The sequence below is a fragment of the Narcine bancroftii genome, chromosome 10 (assembly GCF_036971445.1).
Source record: "Narcine bancroftii isolate sNarBan1 chromosome 10, sNarBan1.hap1, whole genome shotgun sequence".
NCBI lineage: Eukaryota > Metazoa > Chordata > Chondrichthyes > Torpediniformes > Narcinidae > Narcine > Narcine bancroftii.
The window spans coordinates 22,642,338-22,666,398 of NC_091478.1; the positions used below are offsets into that span (position 1 = coordinate 22,642,338).

Sequence of the window (24,061 nt, forward strand, 5' to 3'; positions counted from 1 at the left end):
ACAAACGATAAACCATTTCATTGTACTGCAATGTCTACTCGTGTCTGCAAGATCTCATTTGCAACTTTTTCCTGGGCAGAAGGAATTTTGCCAAAAAAAATTGTCTTTTAGTTCCCAATGACATATTTTAATTTAATTTGAGATAAGTTAGAAGATTGCATCTGTGACATGTATCTGAGATATAGACAAAATACAATGCATAAATATCATGGATTTAAACAAGTCTTCACATGGAACAAAATGGAGGAACTAAGAGCTGATCCTTGTGTCACGGGGGCTGTTCATTCACAACAAGGATTAATAACGGTTAAGGCCAATACTCAATTTACCAGCTTCTTGAGCTCGCATGTTTGGTTTTGCTAATCAGAGGCGGAATCAAGTACGAAAGTGACCACGCAAATGATAACCATACCTTTATTTTTATATCTTTTGGTGCCATTTTCTTTACTTCACTCAGGAGTCGATCACCAAATCCTACAATTTAATACAAGATTGAAAAATTAAAAGAGTTCACAAAGGAGAAGTGAAGCAGAATCTTACAAATCAAATATCAATAGATTTTTCAAACACATCGCACATGTCCAGAGAACAGTAAGACAGGAAAGGCTGCATCTGCAATGATTGAAGTAAAAACACAGAAATAATGGATGAACTCAGCAGGTCTTGCAGCATCTATAGAAGATAAATTATGGATATTTCAGGCTCTCTTCAAGCCATGAGCATTCAAGGCCTGAAATGTTAGTAATAACTTCTATGGACACGGTGAGACCTGTTGAGATCCTCCAGCATTTCTGTGTTTTTACGGTTCAGGACAGAAACGCATGACTGCATTAAATACGAGGTCCGATTTATGCTAAAACTTTGCTGCCCGCAAAAGCTGTGTTTGGGAAATTTAAAGTGGCAAACTGTACACACAGATTCATCGACATACCAGAAGTACGTGAAGGATATAAATAAAGCTCATACAATCAAAGGTGGAGAACTCTCCTTCAAATGGAAATATGCCGGTTTTAATTGTGTGATCAACCCTTAGCTTTGCATCTGAAACAGCTCCTTGAATTGCTTTATTTGCTTTGCGATAGGAACCTAAGATCCACTGTTCAGGACAGTCGGTGCTGCATGTATCACACACATTACCAATAGTTTGATCTGGAGATTTTAAGAGAGATTTTAAATGATATAATGAATTCACATCATAAGGGAATGCAGGTGTTGGAATCTGAACCAAAAAAAAAACAAATTGCTGGAAGAAAGGGATAGTGAGTGGGGTTTAATACCTCCGGACACCCCAAAGCGGTTTATAGTGGATTAAGTAGTTTAAGTTGGCAGTGCAGGAAATGCAGCAGTTAATTTTCACACAGCAAGATGATAACGACCAGCTAACCTGCCTCAGTGATATTGGTTCTGGGATGTCCTAAAATTCAGAATAAGACCATTCAGCCCCATGAGCCTGCACCACCATTCAATATGATCATCGTTAGTACCCCACTCTCTCCATTTCTCTTGGCCACAAGGGTCACATCCAATCCCCTTCTGAATACCATATATTTTGGCGTATGAGTTGTAAAACCCTCAAAAATCACTCAGAAAATGTGGGTCAACCTATACTCCAGATATACTTTCAAGACAAATTCAGGTCAAAACTGTTTGACGCCAATTCAGCATACAAGTTGATCCTGGAATTACTAATTTGGTGTATTAGTCAACCCAAGGAGCACCTCCCCACCACCATGTAACCCCATAACCCACCCAGACATTTTTATAAAACCCATACCGCCTGAGGTCCTTGCTCCTATCCAGGAGCCAAAGGTCACCGTTCCTGCAACGCAGGTCCAATGTTTCTGCTCCCGCTGGGAGAATGAGGTTGATGTTCCTGCCATGTAGGTCCGAGGTCGCCGCTCCTGCCACGCAGGTCCAATGTTTCTGCTCCCGCTGGGAAAATGAGGTTGATGTTCCTGCCATGTAGGTCCGAGGTTCCCGCTCCTGCCCGGTAGGCTGAGGTCGCCGCTCCTGCCACGCAGGTCCAATGTTTCTGCTCCCGCTGGGAGAAAAAGGTTGATGTTCCTGCCATGTAGGTCCGAGGTTCCCGCTCCTGCCCGGTAGGCTGAGGTGTTTTTTTTTTACTGTTTCTTTTTACTTGCTTTCAGTAATTTAAAGCTTTGTTACTTGGCGAATGGGGTGTTTTTAAAAATGTTGGGATGTTACTGGGAGGCCCAGATAGCCAGAAAATGGGGGTCGACCCAGATATACCATAAAACCATTTTAAAAAAGGTAATCTATCTTCCGGTCGACTTATACTCCAAAATATCCGGTTATATGGAATGAACCAGCCTCAACAACTTTCTATGGTAGAGAGTTCCACAAGTATAACTCTTCCACAAATGTTTCCTGTCCCTGCTGAGTACTATCTGATGCTATGGTTCTTTAATTTCTCTGCTCGTCGTCAGAGTGTAGAGTTTTACAGCATGGAGAGGCCCTTTGGCACAATGCCAGTCAAACTGCCTACCGGAGTAATGTCTCCTGCTTGTGTGGCCCGTATCCCTCTATTCTTTTCCCATCCATGTCATTTAAACATGTAATTGCACCTGCCTCTACCATTTGCTTTGGCAGCTAGTTCCATCCACATCGCCACGACTGTGTGAAAAAGTTGCCCTGTGGGTCACTTTTAAATCTTTTCCCTCTTACCCTAAAATTATGCCCCCTAGCTTTAGAATCTCCTACCCTGGGAAAAAGACTGACAATTCACCTGAACTATGGCCCCCATGATTTTGCATCCAGGGACAAAAGCCCCAACTTATCCAGTCTCTCCTTGTAACTCAATCCCTCTCGCCCTGCTAACATCCATGTGAACCTTTTCTGCACCCTTTCCAACTTAATGACATCATTCCTATAGCTGGGCAACCAGAGCAGATACTCTCAGACATTCTTGTAATAAACTGTCACCTTGATTGCACCTGTACTGTGGGCCAATGTATAAGTGTGCATCTGAAGGACAGTCTTTTAGTTCCACAATGTCCCAAAACTACTGTTACATAGCAAGGCAATTGGAAGAACAATTGACACTTTGCTCCTGAAGCCAATAGAGAAAATAAACATTTTTTCAAAAAATAGTTTAAATGCTTTATGCTTTCTTTATTATAAAAAGAAAACCTAAGCCCACCACCAAAATTATTCAAAGGAAAAATTCACTTTTATGTAAATTTAACTTATAAGCTGAAAATTGACAAAAATGTGAAATTAAAGAAAGCATAGAAGGCAATGAAGTCTCAGGATTATAAATAAAAAGCAATAGATCATCAGGATAAAGCATAACTTTGTGGGCTGTGCCCTTCCTTAAAATGCCAGTAATATCATTAGATTCTCAAAAAGCAATAGCTAAGGGTTCTGGAGCCAGGTCAAAAAGCAATGGACTTAAGGGGCATCCTTGTCTGGTTCCACACTGAAGTTTAAAAGGTTTACAATTCTAAAATTTAGTAAGAACACAGGCAGAAGGGGATAAATATAGTAATTTAATCCATTGAATAGTCAGCCTCAAAAAGCACAAGTTGATTCCCCCCCCCCATCCCTTCTGAGAAATATTTTAGGGTTCCACGACTCGACTTATATGCCAAAATATACAGTACTCAATCCCATCCTTCTTTCAGTTTGTTGTTGGTTTTTTTTAAATAGACCATTTAATATAGAGGTTGACAACTTTCCAAAAAGAAAAATGCCGTATATACTCATGTAATAGTCAACCCTACCACCCCCCCCCCCCAACTTTTTTTTGGATCAAAATTTGTGTTTTCCATATATCCTGTGTAAAAGTGTGTGTGCCTCCCGGTTTTCTCTCTACACCCCCCCCTCCCAATTTTTGGTCTCAACCGCCTCCCCTGACCATGGATCCTCGCCCCAGCCACCTGCCCACTGGGGCATCCGACGCCCAGACCACAGACCCTTGGCCAATCCAAGCTCCCAATGCCCCAAATACAGACTTAACACCCTGTCCTGACCATCCCAATTCCTGACGCCTTGAACAACACAGGTACTTACTGCAGACAAATGTAATACCCCCAGATTTGACCTGAAAATGTGGTCCCCAAAACTCAGCTATTACACAAATATATATAAGGTAGACATTCATTAGTGTTTGAAGGCTAGAAATCCTTTTTGCTTCAATCATTTATACAATATAAAAATAAGTGATGCATTCTTAAAATGTTTCCAAATAAATGTAGAACTGAAAAGCCTGCAAACAACAGTGAGATCCTGCAGCATTTTAAACTAAGCACAAGGTAGCAGGATAAATGACTGTAACATCAGTATAGATTACTTTACTCCATAGTTACAATAGAGGCAACCCAGTTCAACAACATACCTTTGAATAAAGTTGATCCTCCAGACAAAACTATGTTAGAGAAGAGCGTTCGCCTCAAGTCCATGTCAGATTTCTGGATTGCAAACACTAAGACTTCATGGATCCCTTCACACTCCTCACCAATCAGATCAGGCCGAAATAGAAGCTCTGGAGCACGGAAACGTGCAGGGCCTATCTGAAAGATAGAGATACAGCATGGAAAACAGGCCCTTCTGCCCCTCAAGTCCACATTGTCCAAATACACTAATTTGACAAATTAACCTACTAACCACGCAGCCTTTGGAATGTGGGAGGAAACTGAAGCACCCAGAAGAAACCCAGCAGATAGGGGGAGAAGGTACAAATTCCTGAAAGACACCAGCAGATTCGACCACGTCTCTGACACTATAATAGCTTCGTGCCAATTGCTACATTAACTGTGTCATCCCAAAAAATGTCTGCTAACATTTTTGGCATTTATAGGACACCATCAAAATAAAAGCATGGAACATTCCTCTAGACCAGCATTCATTCTCAATGGGGGCCACAGCACATTTAAGGTGGGCCACAGACTGAAATCGTAAAATGTTTTTTATGCAATCGGTAGAAGAGAAATACAGAAGAAACTAACTAAACTTGACTCCTTCACAGGTAAGGGCCCCATAAACTTTGAGCAGTGTTGTAAGGTGGCTAAGACAAAAAAAGGTTGAGAATGGCTGCTTCAGACATTCACTCTGGTCTCTATAATTGAGATAAAAATGTTTCCTGATATTGATTACATTTGTAGAAATTAATTCATTGATTGCACATGGAAAAATTTAAAGCAAACTGTCCCCAACAGGATTCCATCTTGCGGAAGGCGGTGGGCGTGCTGTTGGTGACTTGATGCAAGGAACCCATGCAGGCCGTGGGCTGCTGGGAACTGTGGTCGAGAGATCCACACCGGGCTGTGGACTGTTAGAGACTGGCTCAAGACCTGGCTGAAGGGATACCAGGCATTGGAACTGGGATGCAAGAAGGTGCCAAAGGCACTGAAGGGTTTCTGATCTGGTTGGAGATTTGGATCTGGAGTTCGGGATGCTGATGGTTTGGACTAGACTGTCTGGCTGTGGAAGTGCTGGAGGTGAATCCACGGAAATTCAGTGACTCTGGGGAGGGGAACTCTCTTTTGCTTCTCTTTCTCTGACTGTTAAGAGGCAATTTCTGCCGACGGTGAATCTGTCTGTCTGACGGTTGAAGAAAACAAATTTCATGTAATATTGCACTGTCTTTATTACATGATAATAAATTGAATCTTGAATCTTCTGGCCAGAAATCTAATCTCATGGAAGTAAACTAAATATTTGTAATGTAAATGCCACTTATTTACATAAGCAAAGTAGATGACAACTTTTGGACATTATGGTGACGTGTAAAAGCAAGGAGTCAGTGATGGGGAAGGTGAGAGGAGACAATAAGTTGCCTATAATATTCAGCATCAAAAATACCGGAATGATTTGCTTTGCATGGTTACACAATTTATTGATACCATGATTCCAATAATATGGTCACAATTCCTCTAGTTCCAAAGAGTCCTGGGAAGAACGGCTTAATTAAAGAGTGGAAGGTAGCCACAAGAATAACACAGAAGATACTTTCACCTCCCTAATCAAAACAAAATTCAGTCAGTCTCTGTTGTAACATCCAACTGTGTTAGTTTAAAATTATCCCCAGACTTCTGCTTGTGTATTACCCTATCAGACTGAACCTGGGCCTCCTGTCTTGTAAGATTTAACTTAAACAAATAGATTACCAATCATGATTTGAGAGTGGTGCCTTACTTCAATTGTACTTCCGTCAGGCAGGATGTATTGGGCTTTCTCTGTCTCTAGAGTCTCATCCTTTTGTGGATTTATTGACAGATAACAGGCACGCTGTGACAGAAAACAAATTTATAGGTAATTTCCCAGAAAGGTCAAATGCACTTTCAAATTAAAGTTACGGTTTTGAATATTAGTTTTTAAAAGAAAGAATAATAAAATTATTAGGTCATCTTTAACATGTTCATTCAGGATTTTGTAATATCTTTAACAATGAAATTAAATCAGGCAGATAACTGATGAAGACAGCCAGGCCTTCTTTATCTGAACTGACATTCTCTTAACCAAGCAGAAGCAAAGTTTTTTTTAAATTATTTTCTGAATGTCTGTTAAAGATCCATTGCTAAATTTTAAAAGTGAAAGATGTACACAATTCCTCTTTAAATTATGAGAATATATTCCCAGTGCTTCACTCAAGTTCAAAGTAAACACTGCATTCATCATGGCAATCACACTAAACACATTTGTGCACAAAATAAAAATGTAATTTTCTACCTCTTTGATTGTTTTTACAATCTCAAATTCTGATGATGTGTGAAAATCATATCCTTCCTTTCTAAGGAAAAGGCGTAAATAGCGAGACACATCGCGTCCAGCAATGTCAATCCTCATGATGGAATGTGGCATTGCAAATCCTTCATATATAGGAACTGCATGTGTGACTCCATCCCCTGAATCTAATACCACACCTGTAGTTCGACCAGTAGCATACCTTCAGAAAAAGAGAGAAAAAAAAACACACTGACAAGAAAAACAGTTAAAGTACTTTAACAAATGAAATTCCAGAAGTGAATTATATTTCTTTTTTTTTGGGGTATTTTAATAAAAATGCTTTGAATAGGAAGACAATTCTTCTATCCCTCCTCTGACTAGGTTAGCTATTTGAGGAGATTCAAATAAAAACAAGTGAATTATGTCAGCTCCTTTCTTTGATATTTCCAACAAAGGAACTCAAAATGATTTCTAAAACTGATTTTTCTATCAATGAAAATCCTTCCACTTTCTTGATAGAGCTTTAATCAAAAGAATTAAAGGTTCCACGCAGGCAAATGATAATTTGGTTCTGTTGCGGAGTGGTCTCCACTGTCCAAGAAACTTATAGCTTCAAATAGTAGATTTTGGTGCAAAGTAGGGAAAAGTTAGATTGTTGTGAAGTAATTTTACATGGGCTGGCATGTCATGGGCTAAAAGGCCTACACTGTGCTGAAGTTTTCTATGTAAATCCTCTTAGATATTGAGCATTTAATGCAGATTCTAACACCCTATTACTCAAGTATATGGAAGAATAGCAGAATAATGCAGGTCAAAAGACTATCCCAAATCACTGATTAAGTCCGAGAGTCAAGTGGTTTACTCTAGTTCCAAGCACAGTGGTTTTCAACCTTTCCTCCCCTACTCACATACCACCTTAAGTAATCCCTTACAGAGCACCTATGGCAGGGGTGTCAAACTCAAATTCACGGAGGGCCAAAATTAAAAACTTGGACTAAGTCGAGGGCCGAACTAAATATTTATTGAAAATTTTCAACAACATCTGCATGTTTTCTCTTCTTTCAACATATGTAATGTTAAACTTTAGGATATAACTTTAGGAAGATAATGTTACAGGTCAGGAGTAGGTAGCTCAAGTTCACCCTTTGCTTGACCTGAGGGAAACATATTTGGTCCCTGTGGAAATGTAGTCAGCATTCACAGGCTGTGTCCATTTTGGCCTGCATCAGGACTCAGCATTTCCTGCTCACTCCTCAGGCTCTAGGCCTCTATTCACCCTCGACCCACCATCCCTCTACCTGACCAGTCCTTTACCCAACCTCTATTCACCCCTCACTCCACTCGCTTTGCCTCTACCTACCCCATCCCCTCAACCTGTTCCTCCCTCTACCCGTCTCTCACCCTCTAATCACCCCTCCCCTACTCGCCCTGCCCCTCCCCTTTTACCTCTTCCCTATCCCTCCCTCTAACTGCCCCTCGCACCACCATAACTTCCCTTGCCCATTACTCCTAACCTACACCCTCTGCCCACCCCTGCTTACCCACCCACTCAGGCCCAGCGCGCTGCTGATCAGCCTTTGCGGACAGCCACCATCTCTCTCTTCACGTGCAGGGCCGAACCAGCCGTCCCTGGGGTCCGCGCGGGTGCAAGCGCTGAAGGCCGTGGCGACCGGGAGAAGTGCGCTCGCGCTGTGGAAGGGCCGTCCGGTGCCAGTCGCGCGGGGCTCGCGCTGCCCGGGGGCCGTGCGCAGCCTGCCATGCCCGTCGCGCCGACAGGAAATCACAGGCGCTCGCCCATCGACAGGTGGGAGAAGTGACTGATTGTGCGGGGAGCCTTCCAACTGGCTTGCCGGCTGATGACATCGACAGACTTCTCGTGTTACAATGGGGAAGGATGTGCAATGAAGGGGGAGGATGGTGGGGGTGACATTACCAAAAAACAGCATCGGTTCTCGCTGCAGGGCGGGCCACCTCTAATACATTTTTGAAATGATCTTGCGGGCCAAATATAATTATATTGCGGGCCAGAGTTTGACATGTGTGACCTATGGCATCCTTGTTTCTTTATCAATATTTTTACTAACATTGAAATTTCACATCAAAAAAAATACAGAGTACATATGGATATATGTTAAATTTCAAAAGGATACATTGCACCAATCACATCATTACATCCAAGGTACCCCATATTTTAATCAAACAGATTATATTGTATTGATATTATATGGCATCCTAAGATGGTATGTGAGTGGGGAAAAAAAGGTTGAGAATTCTGTCCTAGAAACTCAGATGGGATGATACAAATTTAGTCTGATGCAAACATGTGTTCCAGAGGCCTATTTCACGAACACCCCGCCCCCCAAATCTTATGATTTAGTGGTAAAAGTTACTCAAGGTAAAATATAGTGTTCAATGCTTAATAAATTAAAGCTTGAATAATATCTTACAATAGTGAAACAGAAAACATTTCTGGCATCCTGAATTTGACATATTGACTAAATTTTAAATTAAAAAACTGAAGTTCATATAGATTCTGGAAAACATTTAAAAATAATCTCTTATAAACAATAGAGGTATAGATGGGGGGGGGGGGGGGGGGGGGAATGGTCAGTGATTTGCCAAGTTGTAAATGATAAATGGTACAGGTAGAAGGTGTAGGGAAACATTTAAAGATTTACTCATTTTAGGTGGTAGGTGCTGCCAGGGGAAGTAGTAGAGCAGGTAATAATGGCAAAATTTAAGTGATATTTAAACAGACAAGTAACTTGTGGCAGGGTTAAAGACCTAGGGCAGGCAGGATTAGTTTAGAATTGCACCATAGTTAGTGCAGATATTGTGGGCTAAGTGTTATGTTACTGTGCTATTCTTCTCTATGTTCCAAGCAGTGATAGAGTTTACTCAAGAAAAATGCTTTCAACATTAAGTTAATTGACCCTAACCATGGATGGTTTCATCAGCTAGTGATGTAGAAGAATAGGGAAGCCAACTAGCTTACCCCACACTCAATTTAATAATGTAAAAGAAACAAACACAAATTAAAGCACAGTCATGGTTTTGAAGAGGAAAGAATAATGTGTGGCACTGCCCAACAGCATGCAAATAAATAAAATAGATAAATAATACAGAAGATAAATAAACTTGAAGACTACATTTCAATAACTAGTATATTTCTGAATATAGAATACTAACAGACTAAGTACAGCCTGCATTGAAATGAACAAAGCAGGCACGTTGAAAGTCTCGAAGAAAACCTCAGCAGCGCGTTCACGGTTTTTTCTTGGATTCAAAGGAGCCTCTGTGAGGAGTACCGGATGCTTGGAAAGATTTAGTGCAAAACACACGTTATTGTCTTTTCAATTTAACAAAACTCAAATGCTCTACAAATAAGGCACAACTTACATTGCTAAAATAATAAACTGCTTGATAATTCTGTTACAAATTGATGTGATATGTTAGTCATATCCATGGGATACAATTTACTTTCTAAATACCTTTCTTGGGAGATACAAATTCCACTCTGCAAATTATTACATTTACAAGCAAAACACAATCAACAATTTATTTTACTCTGTAAATTGTCTCAAACAACATTGAAGAATTACAAAAAGAACACCAAAGTGCTGTGACTTGCACAGGAAATACAAGGTGTTTGCACTGCCAAGCAGAAAATTACACTGTATGTGGGAAAGGCATTTCTTGGCAGCTACAAGCAGATATTTTAGAGTCAGTTTAACATGCCTGTAAATGATTAAATAACATTCCATTTTAGCTGACTATTAAAAAGGACTAATTAATTGACATTCTTTTGCATGCATAGGATTTACCACATGGAAATTTAACAGCACACATATTTGCAGATGAAAGGCTTAAAGTTACCCTGAAGGAGGAGTGTATAAAAAAGGCCAGATTCATGCAAAATATTTTTGCAATTGATTGCATTAGTTTAATCCAATGTGATGTCATTTATTCAGTCAAATATTTATAACATTCAACATCTTTGGCATGTTAAGAATTAAAAGGAAATATTAAAATTATTTTGCAAAGCAACATATGTGAGCATCATTTAAAATACAGATATGTGCCACTTAACGTCCACGATACATTCTGTGAAACTGGGCATTATGCGAGGTGGATGTTATGTGAACACCATATTATATACTTAGCAAAGTTATATGGGGTACTGTAGTGTACCTGTAAACTTTTTATTTGTAAGTAGGGATCAGTGTGGGGACCGACCGACATGGGGCTGTGGGGAGAAAGCAGGGCAGTGGGATCAGTTTGGGGACTGATACAAGGCTGTGGGGAAAGAGTGGGGCAATTGGATCAGTTTGGGTATACAGTATACAATTTCCTAGAGCTAGCGATTGCTTTATCAAAATTGCTGCGGACTTGCTCACGGCAACTGAATAATTATGGGACCATGGACACAGAGGTGGTTAGAAACTGATGTTAAGCGGCACATACCTGTATTTATACACGTGGGAAACAAAGTCTGCTTATCCTGTGCTCCATACCTAAAATTATATTACAATTATGTATTTGTTAAAAGTTACAAAATTTGACTTTACCTCTTCAGAGAAAGTCTGGAGTTGGTCTTTGGAATATACATACTGCCAGATCCGTTCCATATCATTCCAATCTTTTACAATTCCATGTTCCATTGGATACCTGATCGTCAAAAGGCCCCTGTGCTCCTATTTAATTAACATGGAGTTTAAATAAAAATATCAATGATTTTCTTTGGTGAAAATATATGAACTATAATGGAATGAGAAAATTATGCCTGTGGTTCAAATCTGTCATCAGCTTAATTGTTTCCTCCAACGTGTTTTTATAATTATTTTAGTAATTTTCTCTACAGTGCGTCTCTTACATGTCTTCTGCAAAGCCTTGAGTAAAACTTTATTTTTCTTTCGTGAATCTATTCAACCTGTAGTGACCTTTCAGGCTAGAAACACAACAGCACATTACAAGTTTTCTTTTCTTTGGCTTGGCTTCGCGGACGAAGATTTATGGAGGGGGTAAAGTAGCCTTGTGGGGAGTGGGAAAATGACGCGGAGGCCAGGAAATGGAGAACATGCATGAAACATGTTTAGTTGTAGACTGGAAATGGGGACAGAGATTTATGAGGACTCGGACATTCGCCAGTGGCAAAGGTGTTAATACAAAAATTGCATGAAAACCTACATGGAGGAAAATTTTTAGTAAACCTCAATATCATCCCAGGTAACAATCGAACCATTTATCTAAAGAAAAGCAGGCCTTCAACCTCGAATTAAAATGTTTTCATTTAGAGATAAATGAAATCATGCCCCCGACATTGATATAGCATGTATGCCATCTGACATGATTGTGCACACCCAACATCATTTCACATATGAAGGATCCAAATCAAACAGTCACAATTGTTCCTTCACCATGTAGAGTACCATATTTTGCTTAGCAGTGACTTGAAGGTCAGAATCTTTGATCACCATCTCCCCAGATTAAACGTTATAGCTTCAAATCCACCCACCTCACCACCTAATATGAATGAATAAAGCATATACTCCATCTTTTTTATTTAACTTTATTAGCATACTGCAATTGTAGATTGTAGTTAGGCAAAATATCAAATCAGCATTACCAAATCATTTTCTTTAACGAACCTGACCCTGGAATGCCAAAGGCTGACACTGAGTGGGAAAAGTAATCCTTGACACAAATAGAACACTTCAGAAACAAGGCTATTCAATCAAGTGCTGCATATTGTTAGGTCTGCTTTGTTCATGAATGAGTGAGACAAACACCAGGCTGAGTCGAAATCAGGGTTCTTTGTTCTTTATTACCGGATTGTAACACTTGCAACTAACCATGTTAGTCGGAGAATGCATTCTGCCGTTATCAGCAAAATGGTGATTTTTTATACCCTTGGATACGTGCTTAGAACATCATCATATCATTACTTGTCCAATGACTAAAACTGTTGCTATCCTTTCCCTGCTAGCTTCCTGCCTCTCAATCCATCAATGTCTCTCTTATCTTGTAAGTACAAGGATGCATTCACATCTTGTTACAGCCCTGTACAGGGTAACTCCTTACACATTCCCATCTCATGATGTTTTACCTTACAATATTAAATAAATTAAACAGAAGTACCTCAGCTTTTGGTCCAATGAAAATATCTCCTTCCAGGGCACCAGCCATAACACGTACATGCTTAGGCCTTCCCACACTGTGAAAGAAATGTTTCAAAAATAGCTTTAATTAAAAAAAGATTTGATTTTTAATGTTAGAGTATTAGAGATAAAACAGTTTCACCAACTCATAACAGCTCATGAGTTCTGAATTGCAAATTCTACTCTGACATTTTATACTATCATACATAACTGAACCTCCATACTTTTCTAACAATACGCATTAAAGATTTTTTGGAATTTTTTTTCAATTTTTGCAAAACAAACATAGTATCACATCTGATAAAACAATCCTTTTTTAATATTTACACTTACTTTTAGTATAATTCACTTCTCAGATACAAATACCATGTCACCTTATTTATAATTTCCTTCCCTCCTCCAAAACTTTGAAAATAAAACAACTAAAACAATTAAAGTGACAAAAAAGTAAAAAGAAAAATTCAGCGCCAGTCTTTCTAATTTACTTCCACTCATTAAAATGCTTCAATGCTGTTGTGTTCATATATTTTGTTAGCTTTTTAGAACTGTGGGCTGTTGTTATCGCTCTAGATAAGGTTGCCATATTTTGGCAAAAGTATCCGATTTCTTAAATTATATATTGTTTTCTCCATAGGCACACAGTTGTGTATCTCCGAGTGATGAGCAGGGGGGGAGTCGGACTTCCAGGTAATCGCAATGCATTTTTAAAAAAATAAAACTACTTAAACAATTAAAGTGACAAAAAAAGTAAAAAGAAAAATTCAGCGCCAGTCTTTCTAATTCTACTGACATGGCAATACCTACAAATTTAATTTGGAATTTAGTTAATGTTCTGACCACGTCCTCTAGGTATCCTAATAAATACAGCTCCGGATCCAGCGGGAAGTCTGTTCCCTTAATTCGAGTCAATATATTAGATAATTCCAACCAAAAGAGTCTCACCTTCGCGCAGGTCCATAAATGTATAAAGGTACCAATTTCTAACCCTACCTGAAGCACATTTCCAATATCTCTGATTTTCCTTGATGTAATTTTTGCGGTGTGATATACAATTGGTGCAAGAAATTATATTGTACCAATCTTATTCTGGTGTTGATCACCGACGTTACACTTTCCCTACATAAATCTGATCAACATTCTTCTTCAATCATTATTCCAAGTCCCACTCCCACCTCTCCCTCGATCTTTGTAGGCCCGGTTTTGGGCTCTCAGTTTGAAGTACAAAGTGCATTCTGGATATAAATTTGGGAGCGCCTCCCAGCCGAATTAACACTTCCACCTCGATCCCTTCAGGTGGGGTCATGGTAGAGCCACATTTTTCCCTCAGGAAGGATCTTAACTGTAGAAAGTAGTGAAAGGTTCAATTAGGCAAATCATATTTATCCTTCAGTTTTTTGAAGGACAAGCACAGTCCATTCTCATTGCAGTCCCTTTTGGTGCCAAATATCCAGAATTTTGTTACCCAAATTCATAGGCATCAGTTTGTTACGTATCAAGGGTGCTTTTGGCCATATTACAATCTCTTTACCAACATAATCATCAACTTCCTTCCAGAGTTTTATCAGATGTTTTAGGATAGGTTTATTCATTCTTTTATTTATTAATCTGGTATTTCCTTTGTCAATTAAATCTTTCTTCATACTAAGTAAAAACCAATTTTGGTGGTTCACCTTCAAATAAAGATGCGAGGAACCTCAAGTAGGCTGCTAAGTAATATTTCCTAAAATCAGGTAATACTAGAACCACCCCCCCACCCCCCCCCCCCCCCCCCCAATTTATAAACCCATGACAATTTTTTCCATGGAGATCCTGGAGACTTTGCCATTCCACAGGAAAGTTCTTACGTTGCCATTTAATATTTTTTAAATTTTTTGTGGTAGATAAATAGGAATAGATTGAAATAAATACTGTAATCTTGGCAACACCTTCATTTTCATACAGTTTATCCTGCCCATCAAAGTTTGTATAAGTTTCCCAAATTTCTATCTGTTGTTATCCCTTGGTATTTAAAACTACTTGATTGCCACTTGAAATGCCTCCCCTGTTTATATCTTTCATAGTCTGAGTCAGTCAGGGGAATAATCTTACTTTTTTCCAAATTTACCTTATATCCTGAGATTATGCTGTAATCTTCCAGGGTGGCCTGCAATTTTGGCAATGATTCAGCTGGTTCCATCAAGTATAAAAGTACATTGTCTGCAAATAAGTTTATTTTATGTTCAGCTTGGCCAATCTTGAATTCCTTTATGTGTGGTCCTTCCTAATATATTCTGCTAATAATTCAAAAGGTAATACAAACAGCCCTGGAGACAGTGGACAACCCTGTCTGCTAGACCAACTAAAGGGGAATGTTGATGAAATTTGGCCATTTGTTATATTCTAAACCAAAAGTAAGGATCATAATGTTTTTACCCAATTAAAATATGTTTGTCCCAGTCCAAATTTTTCCATTACGTGACCATTCCAATCTATCAAAGGCCTTTTCTGCATCCAGAGATACTGCTACACTGGGATCTTTTCTGGATTGTGCCAGATGTATTATATTCAATAATCTCTCCAAGTTGTCAGCAGAATGTCTCTTTTTCATAAAAACCTGCCTGGTCTGGATTTATTAGTTTTGGGAGATACTGACCCAATCTCTCAGCCAGTGCTTTGGCTATTATTTTGTAATCTGTATTTCATAACGCAATGGCTCTGTAAGATCCAGGTTTTAACAGATCTTAGGTAGCATTACAATTATTGCTGTTGAAAAGGTGTCCAGGAGAGGCTTTGCCTCCACCACTTGGTTAACCACACCCATCATGAGTGGTATCAACAAATCTTTAAATTTATTACAAAACTCAGGCAGGAAACCATCCTCCCCTGGAGACATTAGCTTGTAACAGTCCCAAAGCTTTTTCAATTTCCTCCCTAATTGGGGGGGGGGGTGTGGTCTAACCTCATCTGGTCGTCTTGGCTCAATCTTGGCAGCTCAATTCCATTTGGAAAGTCATCTATTTTTGTTTGATCCAGTGGTGATTCTGAATTATATAGTTCTGTGTAGAATTGTTTAAAAGTATCATTAAATATTTTTGGATCATGAGATATCCTATCTGACTCCAGTTGAACTGCGTTGATCGTCCTCGAGGCTTCCTCTGCCTTTAGCTGCCAAGACTAAACTTTATGCGCTCTTTCTCCCAATTTGTAATATTTTTTGCTTCGATCTTATTATATATTTTTCCATTTTGTATGTTTGTATTGTATTAAGTTTTTTATTTATTAAAGTTTAGTATTTGTTCTTTGAGCCGGATTTTTGATATTCTTTCTCTAATGCCATAATTTATTTTTCCAAATTGTAAATTTCCGCCATACAATTTTTCTTGACAGTTTGAATATATGATATAATCTGCCCCCTCAAGTAGGCCTTTAGTGTGTCCCATATCAGGAAACTGTTAGAAGATGGGTAGTTAGTTTCACAAAATACGTTAATTTGTTTCCTTATAAACATACAGGTCTTTTTTTCAACAGCATAGAATTTAATTGCCGCCTATACATTGATGTCTGTTTTTCCCGCAATATTATTGTCAGAACCAAAGGTGCGTGGTCTGATAATAATCTAACCAAATACTCTGATTCAACCATCCTACATTCCAACTGTGCCAACATTAGGAAACAGTCAATTCTGGTGAAAGAATCATGGGGCTTTGATTAAAAGAAATAGTCTCTAGCTTGGGGTCTAGGCATCTAATAGGTTTAGATAACCAAGATATATTTTTAAGAATCTGCCGAGCATCAACACTACATCACTCCCAAAATTCTTAATTGGCTTTGGAACTGGAACTGCCATTCAAGGAAGAGTTGGAGAAGTAAAACAAAGCAAAAGCCAATGCCTATTGTCCATAGAGCTGCATTTATCAAAGAATTTTATCTGCAGGCAGCAAAGTTGTTTCACAAGGGGGAGAATCTGAAAGATTCAATTTATGAATAACCACCGATTTACTCCGAATAGTGAAGTTAAATGTTCTGGTCATGTATCCAGTAATATAGTCACCAAAAAAAGGAAAACATCACATCCACTCTGAACTTGGTTTCATCATTAAATTTCAGGTTACCTAATGATTACAACCTGAATTTCTCTTTTCGGAAAAAGAGGAACATAGTAGGGAGTGGTTTTGGTCCCTTAAATCAGTGGGGCAAACTTCCATTTATTTTGTTAACAAACAGTAACTTGTTATCACACTAGCTAACAAAATGAAAAATCCTTGGTTAAGTTTCAATTTCAACATTTCCCATACATGCACATAAAAGATTCTTCCAACTGATGTTCTCATGCTGTTACAAGATGTGCAAAAATATTAATATGTGAGAATTAGTTCATGGACTTAAAAGGTTTGGGCAGATGAAATGGTGAGCTGAATGTCAAAAAATGTTTCAAGCACTAATTTTGTTCCTTGGCCATCTTTCACTGTTCTGTTATTGATCACAGAAATTAGATACAGATTGTTCTTAATATAGAATCTGCAATTTTAAAAAAAGCACAGTACTTACTAATTGGGGAAGCAATACTTTGGAATCTGATCACCTGCAAATCCAGCTTTAACAACTCCAGAACCCTGGAATAAAAAGTAGAAACACAGATGAAATCAAACATATAATCAGATTTAAGCATTCTGAAGTCAAAGCCCTGCAGTAATACAAACTCCTCACCTTTTGAATCAGACTAATTCTAGCCTTGCTTCTAAAAGACAGATCAACAGAGAACGTTGCAACTACAGCTTTTTCAAAAACTTGTGAATCAGTCACAAATGTCTTAATGTAAAATGTTTTAACAGCATGGTAAGAACAAGGAATTAACAACAGCAACTTCTGGATTTAAAGTTGATTGGTTATTTTACCAAGAACAGTGAGAAAGAAGGGTTCTTAGAGCAAGTTATCACAAATGTTCATACATAGTGTAAAGAATGAAATAGAATAAGTGTATTTTATAAGAGAAGATGTGCTCGGACCCCACAAGATTTTGCTAGGCTTCGCCAGTTCCCATGCACAAGTTCAGTCAAGCAAACTGTGCAGAAAGTTTTGCAGATTTTACCATAATTACACCTGGAAAGTTCAGACAATTACATATATTTCAAGGAAGAAAAATTACAAGCATTTCAAATCATAATAATGAGAATTCAAGTAATAATTCGATATAAACTGCATGGAGGAAACATTCTGATGGGTATAGTTTGGAGACTGAAATAGTCGTTACGGAAGTAACTTCACTTAAATTGCACATTTTGGAGTTTTTTCTATGCTATTATTTTAGCACACAGGTTAACAACACCACTATAAGGGAACAGGCAAGGGGCAGACACAAACAAGTAACAAACCGAGGAAATTAATCTCCAAAGGAAAAAATTAACCTCTAAAGTGGATCTCAACACTAAATGTTACGGTCTCAATCAGACTTTCCCTAAACCATCAGCCAAATAACATTAACATATAAAGGAGAAATCATATCAACAATTAAATTCTGCCATGCAGAAAAGTATTAAGTTCTTTGATTTACAGTAAAACTTGATCAATTGGTCTGGTTTTATAATGACAACTTAAAACCTGTAATTCATGCTTCTAACAATGCAGCAAGGACAAACACTGGCACATTTTAATTCATGACACAGGTTACAAGTATACATTTATAATAAATCCACAGTTAAATGGGAATTGCTAGAAATGTTCAAATCAGGCAACATCTGGGCAGAGAGATGTTGATGTTTCAGGTTGATGACATTACACTACAGTAAAATCTAGACTGACCATTCCAAGCTTGAAGAAATAAGACAATAGAATAAAATTAAACTCATGAGAATTACATTAAACAAAAAAATACTGACAATGAGAAGCAGATGGGAGGAGGAAAAATATCTCATTCTCTTGTTTTTAATCTTTCATTTTCCCAACATTCTTGCTCATTCCGCCAAGAGAAATTGCTGATTCATGATTAGTATTTGATTAGTAACTATGAGCTGGCCCTGAGTATCAAAATCAAACATTCATTCCTCATCTCTGTCCGCCGCAATAGTGTGGATCTCCCAATGGCCGGCCATTACAATTGCCCATCCCATTCCCTTCCTGACATGTCTGTCCAGGGTCTCATGCACTGCCAAACTGAGATCACCTGCAAATTGGAAGAACACCACCTTAAATTCCGTCTGGGCACTGTCCAATCAGATGCCATTAACATCAACTTCTCCAGTTTCCAGCTTCTTCTTCCCCCTGTCACCTTTCCCCAACACTCTCTCCCTCCATTTCTCTCTGACTCCTTTCACGGAACCAAAAGCAATTCTCACCTCTCCTCTTATCATATTCAATTAACACCTGTTATTGGTCTGGACTCCTCCCCTTACCAGTCTTTATTTTGGCACTTTCCTGTACTTTGCTTATTTCTTGAAGAATGGCTCAGGTCCAAAACGTCAGTAATACCGGCAGTCCCTGGTTAAAAATATCCAATTTACAAAAAACTCGTACTTACGAACCAACAAGCTGGTCGGAAGTAGAATGCCGTCGATTTCCGGTTCGAGCGTGGTTAAAGTCAGACCTAGGTAATGGAACTGGTTTTTAACCCAGGGACTGCTTGTATATCTTTATCTCTTATGGACACTTTTTGACCCAGAGTTTTAAATTTGCAATGTTAAAGTTTTATTGTTGCTGCTCTATAAACCACCTCATAATACTTTGCAAGATTCTAGTTTAAAATATTTGAAACATAGGCACTGAGCTGTGGAATAGAGAGAGTTTAGCAGCTGTGTTGAAAGTTATTGCTGTCCCTGCTGCAATCAGGCTCCCTGTACTATCCAAACCACAGTAGTTTCCATACCACTGAACAACACATTAGGACATCGGGCTCTACAATTCTTTTGACCCCAAAAATTCAATCAACCCCCCCCCCCCACCCCCTGCCAGCATTTATTGACCGCTTTTGACCCCCTGGCATTTTTTTGATCCCTTGGATAGTCCCTCAACCCCCAGGGCTATCCTACATCATCTGATTATGTACTGTCTTATTATGTTTAAGATGTAGTGTATTTGGAAGTGTTCCTTAAGTGTTTTACATGCAAAGAAAGGCAAAATATATACTAAACGGGCTACATACTAAGATAAACATTTGACTAACTGATGCTAAATAAGGACCATATGTACGTGTTCTGACTTAAATACAAATTCAAGTTAAAGTCAGACCTAGGTAATGGAACTGGTTTTTAACCCAGGGACTGCTTGTATATCTTTATCTCTTATGGACACTGCAAGACTACCCGAGTTCCTCCAGCATTTACTGTGTGTTTTTACTACAATCACAGCATCTACAGACTTTTGTACTTCATTCACTACTGCCCAAACTCCACTTACAAGTTTGCAAATGATACAAGGGACGTCGGACCAATCTCAAATAATTACAAGATGGAGTACAAAGAGACAGAGTCTAGTGGTATGGTGTTAGGATAACAAGCTGCCTCAACTCCAGCTGGTCATTGCTAAGGAGCTGGTCATTGATTTCAAGAAATACATTTCAAGAGCACACATCCCAGTTGTTAACCTGTGTGCTAAAATAATAGAGTGCTGAGGTGGAGATAAAAGGGTTTCAAGTTCTTAGTACACATCAGGTCGGCAATGGAAAAGGCTAGTGCCTACAAGTAAAATCAAAAAGCTGGAGAAACTTAGCAGGTCAAGCAGTGTCCTTAATATAGCAAAGGTAAAAATACATCACCGATATTTGGGGCTTTAGACCTTCTTCAAGGTACGGGAAAATGTTGGAAGGCTTCCAAACAAAAGATGGGGGGGGGGGGGAATAAGGCCATGGACAGACATGTGAGTGTGGGAGTGTGACACAGAACTAAAAATGGTTGGCTACTGGGAGGTCTCTGTTACTGTAGAGGACAGAGCGAAGGTGCTCAGCGAAGCAATCTCCCAATTTGCGCCCAGTCTCTCTGATGTAAAGAAGGCCACAGAGGGAGAAATGGATGCAATAAATCAGTCCTGTGAACACACAACCAAAGTGTTTCTTCACTTGAAAGGCGTGGACTGAGATGACGGAGAAGGTGTGGGTGTATGTGTTGCACCTCCTGTGGCCACAGGGAAAGGAGCCGAGGAGGGGGGAGGGGGGTGGGTGATTGGTGGGGAGGATGAGTGCATGAGGGAGTCACAGAGGAGAGTGGTTCCTAAGGAAGGGAAAGGGGGGAAGATGGGTCTAGTGGTGGGATCCTATTGTAAGTGATAGAAATTCTGGATGATGACATGTTGGATGAAGAGGCTGGTGGGGTGGTAGATAAGGATGGGGTGGATTCTGTTTGTTACACGGGGGTAGAAGGGATCAGGGCAGATGAGCGGGGAGATGGAGGAGATGCAGGTGAGGGCATTAACTGAGTTGATGGTGGTGGAAGAAAGAAGGCAGGCATTTCAGAAAATCTGGACTGGAAGACGTCATCTTGGGAGCAGATGTGGCAGACAGAAAAATTGAGAGAAGCAGATAGAATCCTTGCAGGGAACAGGGTGTGAGGAAGTGTATTCAAGGTAGTTGTGGGAGTTAGTGGGTTTGGAAAGTTTGCCTCTCGAGATAGAGACAGAGAGATCCAGGAAGAGGAGAGCGTTGTCGGAGACAGACCAGATGAGTTTGAGATCAGGGTGAAAATTGGCTACGGTGGATGAAGCTGACAAGCTCATTGCAGGTGCAATGACCCCAATGTAGTCATCGATATACCAGTGGAAGAGTTGAGGGGTCTTGCCTCTGTAGGCTTGCAGTATGGATCGCTCTACAAAAGCCCACAAACAGGCAGGTTTTTGGGAGTACTGGGACTCATGTGGGTAACCATGGTTACTCCTTTGATTTATAGTTCAGCCAGGGGGAGGAGGGTGGTGGTTGAGGGTGACTGGTCAGGTCTGTGGTTCAGAAAGTGCTCCAAGACCTTCTGTATGGGAGATGGAGGTAGAAATGAGCAGTGCAGGGATGAGGGACATTGATGTTGGCCATGGAGTTGGGGGTGGGGGTGGTGACCAGAGGCAATGATGTTGGCAATTTGTGTTGGAGACATGGAGACGATGTCTCGATGACAATGTAACAATTCAACCATATTCAGTACAGAAATGCTGCCACTATAAATCTGCCAACAAATTATTATGTAATTTTAAAAATAAAATGATTTCAAATAAAACAACATTTGAGTAGCTTATTGTAGGTGGGATGCATGTTGCCAAACTACAAGCAAACCTTGTTCCTTGAGGGTTGTGTGGCACAGACACAATCCCTGGGTCATCTGCTTTTTTGGCCAATCAGCAAGTTCTTCTTTAATAATTCATCATACAATCTTTTAATAAATGAAAGACCAGATGGACAAGAACTCTTCTGATTTTTTTTTAATTTAAAAGAAAGTGCAACATGAGGTAATTTCACTCCTTGAGCTAATGAAGCATCTATGCTATTCTTCATGACCAAAAGTAAAAACTTAAGAAACAGAAGAACAAATAAGATCATTGAGCCTTCTGATCCATTTTGTAAGATCATGACGAATCCAATCTTGGGCCCAACATCATTTTTTCCACTCTCTCTCCCCATGCACAAATCCCTTGTAGTGTAAAACATCAAATAGCCTCCTACACAGTTATAACAAGGCCCAATCCAAGCTTGAAAATAGACAATCTACAATCTGGCAGGTTGCATCCTCCCTGACAATATCAATTTCCACAACTTTGGATAACTCGCATACTTTGTCACCAAAGCAAGACATTTTTTGGCATTCACCTGTGATTTTGGTTCAGTATTTTGCTGTCTAACAGCGTATTGCTGACCCTTGCGACACATCCCACACCCCTACTATAAGCATCGCAAAGAACTACAGAGCCTGTTTGCGCTTATCCTATCAGTTATTCCATTTGTCCTATCCATTCTTCCCTGGCCCCTTTCTGAAATTTGTTATTCCCTTTTGACTTGTTCTGAGGAAGCACCTGAGACATTATTTTTTTCTTCTCTCCACCTGCTGATTATTTCTTGCATTTTATTTCAGATTTGCTGTATACTTTTTTTTTTCTAAACCGCACTTTCCAAGAGTCCACATCATTTTCGTTTTCTTTGGAGGCACAAACTCATTTCCCATTAAAAAATACATCACTCTGAAGGGACAATGTCTATGAGACTGTTCCCCCTCTTTCTGGCAAGTATTTTGCTGCCACCACCTCTCACACAACTGGCACCAATCTGCACCAATCACGCGGCGAGTGATTGCGTCACGACTGACGATGCACCAATCGGAGCGAAGCCAAGGGCGGGACAACTCGCCGCCCACTGTAGAAGTGAAGCCAAGTGTAGGCCTCAGGCTTTCATTCTTCCCTCTGGTTAACAAATAGGACGATCGTTTACATGAAGTAAATGAGTTGTCAACACCATGCAATGGAATTCAGTCAGGGCGATCACAACGGAGAAAACTGGGCCCGGATTTTTCCAGTCGCCCGAATGAATGGCAGCCGGGGCGCGGCTGTTGCTGCCATGGCAGCGACTAGCATTTTAAAGAGGCGAATAACAATGATTTTATTTTGTTCGTCTCCTAACCGCCCACCTTTTCTTCTTCAGACAGCTGATGCCTGACCACTGGGCAAAGTTACTCACGTTGTCGATAACCACCGGCTGGTTGGCGATCACATCGTACGACTCCATCCCACACACCCGCAACAACCGTGCCTCGCCCCGGCCACTCCGGCGCATGCGCCGCCGGCCTGGAGCATGACATCATGTCAAATTGGGCAGACTTCGCTGGGAAACTTGCTTTTTGTGTCTGCCCACACCTTGAATGGCTAAATCCCCGATCTTTTTTTTTAATGATGCAATGCATTTGGGCCACATTCACTTTTTTTGGTTTGAAATTGAACAAAAATGAATCCAGCTGAAAGGAGAGTATCTGTGGAAACAAACACCGAGTTCCAGTTTCAGATTTAGGGTCAATGTACATACATGACATCACACAACTCTGAGATCTTTCTGCAGGAGAGGCAGAATTACCACCCATTGGGAGTGCAACAAATAAAAATGAAAACAAAAAGAGAGGAAAGAAAATCAATGAAGTGCCAAAGTAAGTCTTTAAACGAGTCCCTGATTGAGTTTGTCCTTGAGGAGTCTGATGGTGGAGGGGGAGCAGCTGTTCCTGAACCTGGTGGTGCAAGTCTTGTGGCACCAATACCTCTTTCCTGATGGTAGCACCGAGAACAGAGCG

The 24,061-nt window shown here is 39.8% G+C and overlaps 1 protein-coding gene across 2 annotated transcripts in view; it reads right to left on the bottom strand.

Moving 5' to 3' along the window:
- The window catches only part of LOC138744283 (alpha-centractin), a 28,678-nt gene extending 5,123 nt beyond the window's left edge, over positions 1 to 23,555 (bottom strand). The window contains exons 1-9 of one of the 2 annotated variants that reach the window (XM_069900156.1): positions 23,461 to 23,555; positions 17,373 to 17,437; positions 12,826 to 12,901; positions 11,256 to 11,381; positions 9,877 to 10,001; positions 6,691 to 6,907; positions 6,157 to 6,249; positions 4,358 to 4,532; positions 413 to 474 (exon numbers count right to left, since the gene is read on the bottom strand). In XM_069900156.1, coding sequence (XP_069756257.1) covers positions 413 to 474; positions 4,358 to 4,532; positions 6,157 to 6,249; positions 6,691 to 6,907; positions 9,877 to 10,001; positions 11,256 to 11,381; positions 12,826 to 12,901; positions 17,373 to 17,437; positions 23,461 to 23,508 — 987 coding nt within the window. In that variant the 5' untranslated portion in view covers positions 23,509 to 23,555. Of the gene's footprint in view, positions 1 to 412; positions 475 to 4,357; positions 4,533 to 6,156; positions 6,250 to 6,690; positions 6,908 to 9,876; positions 10,002 to 11,255; positions 11,382 to 12,825; positions 12,902 to 14,949; positions 15,012 to 17,372; positions 17,438 to 23,460 lie in introns of those variants that run through there. The other variant, XM_069900157.1, reaches the window with a different exon arrangement.
- Between the last annotated feature and the right edge of the window lie 506 nt (positions 23,556 to 24,061).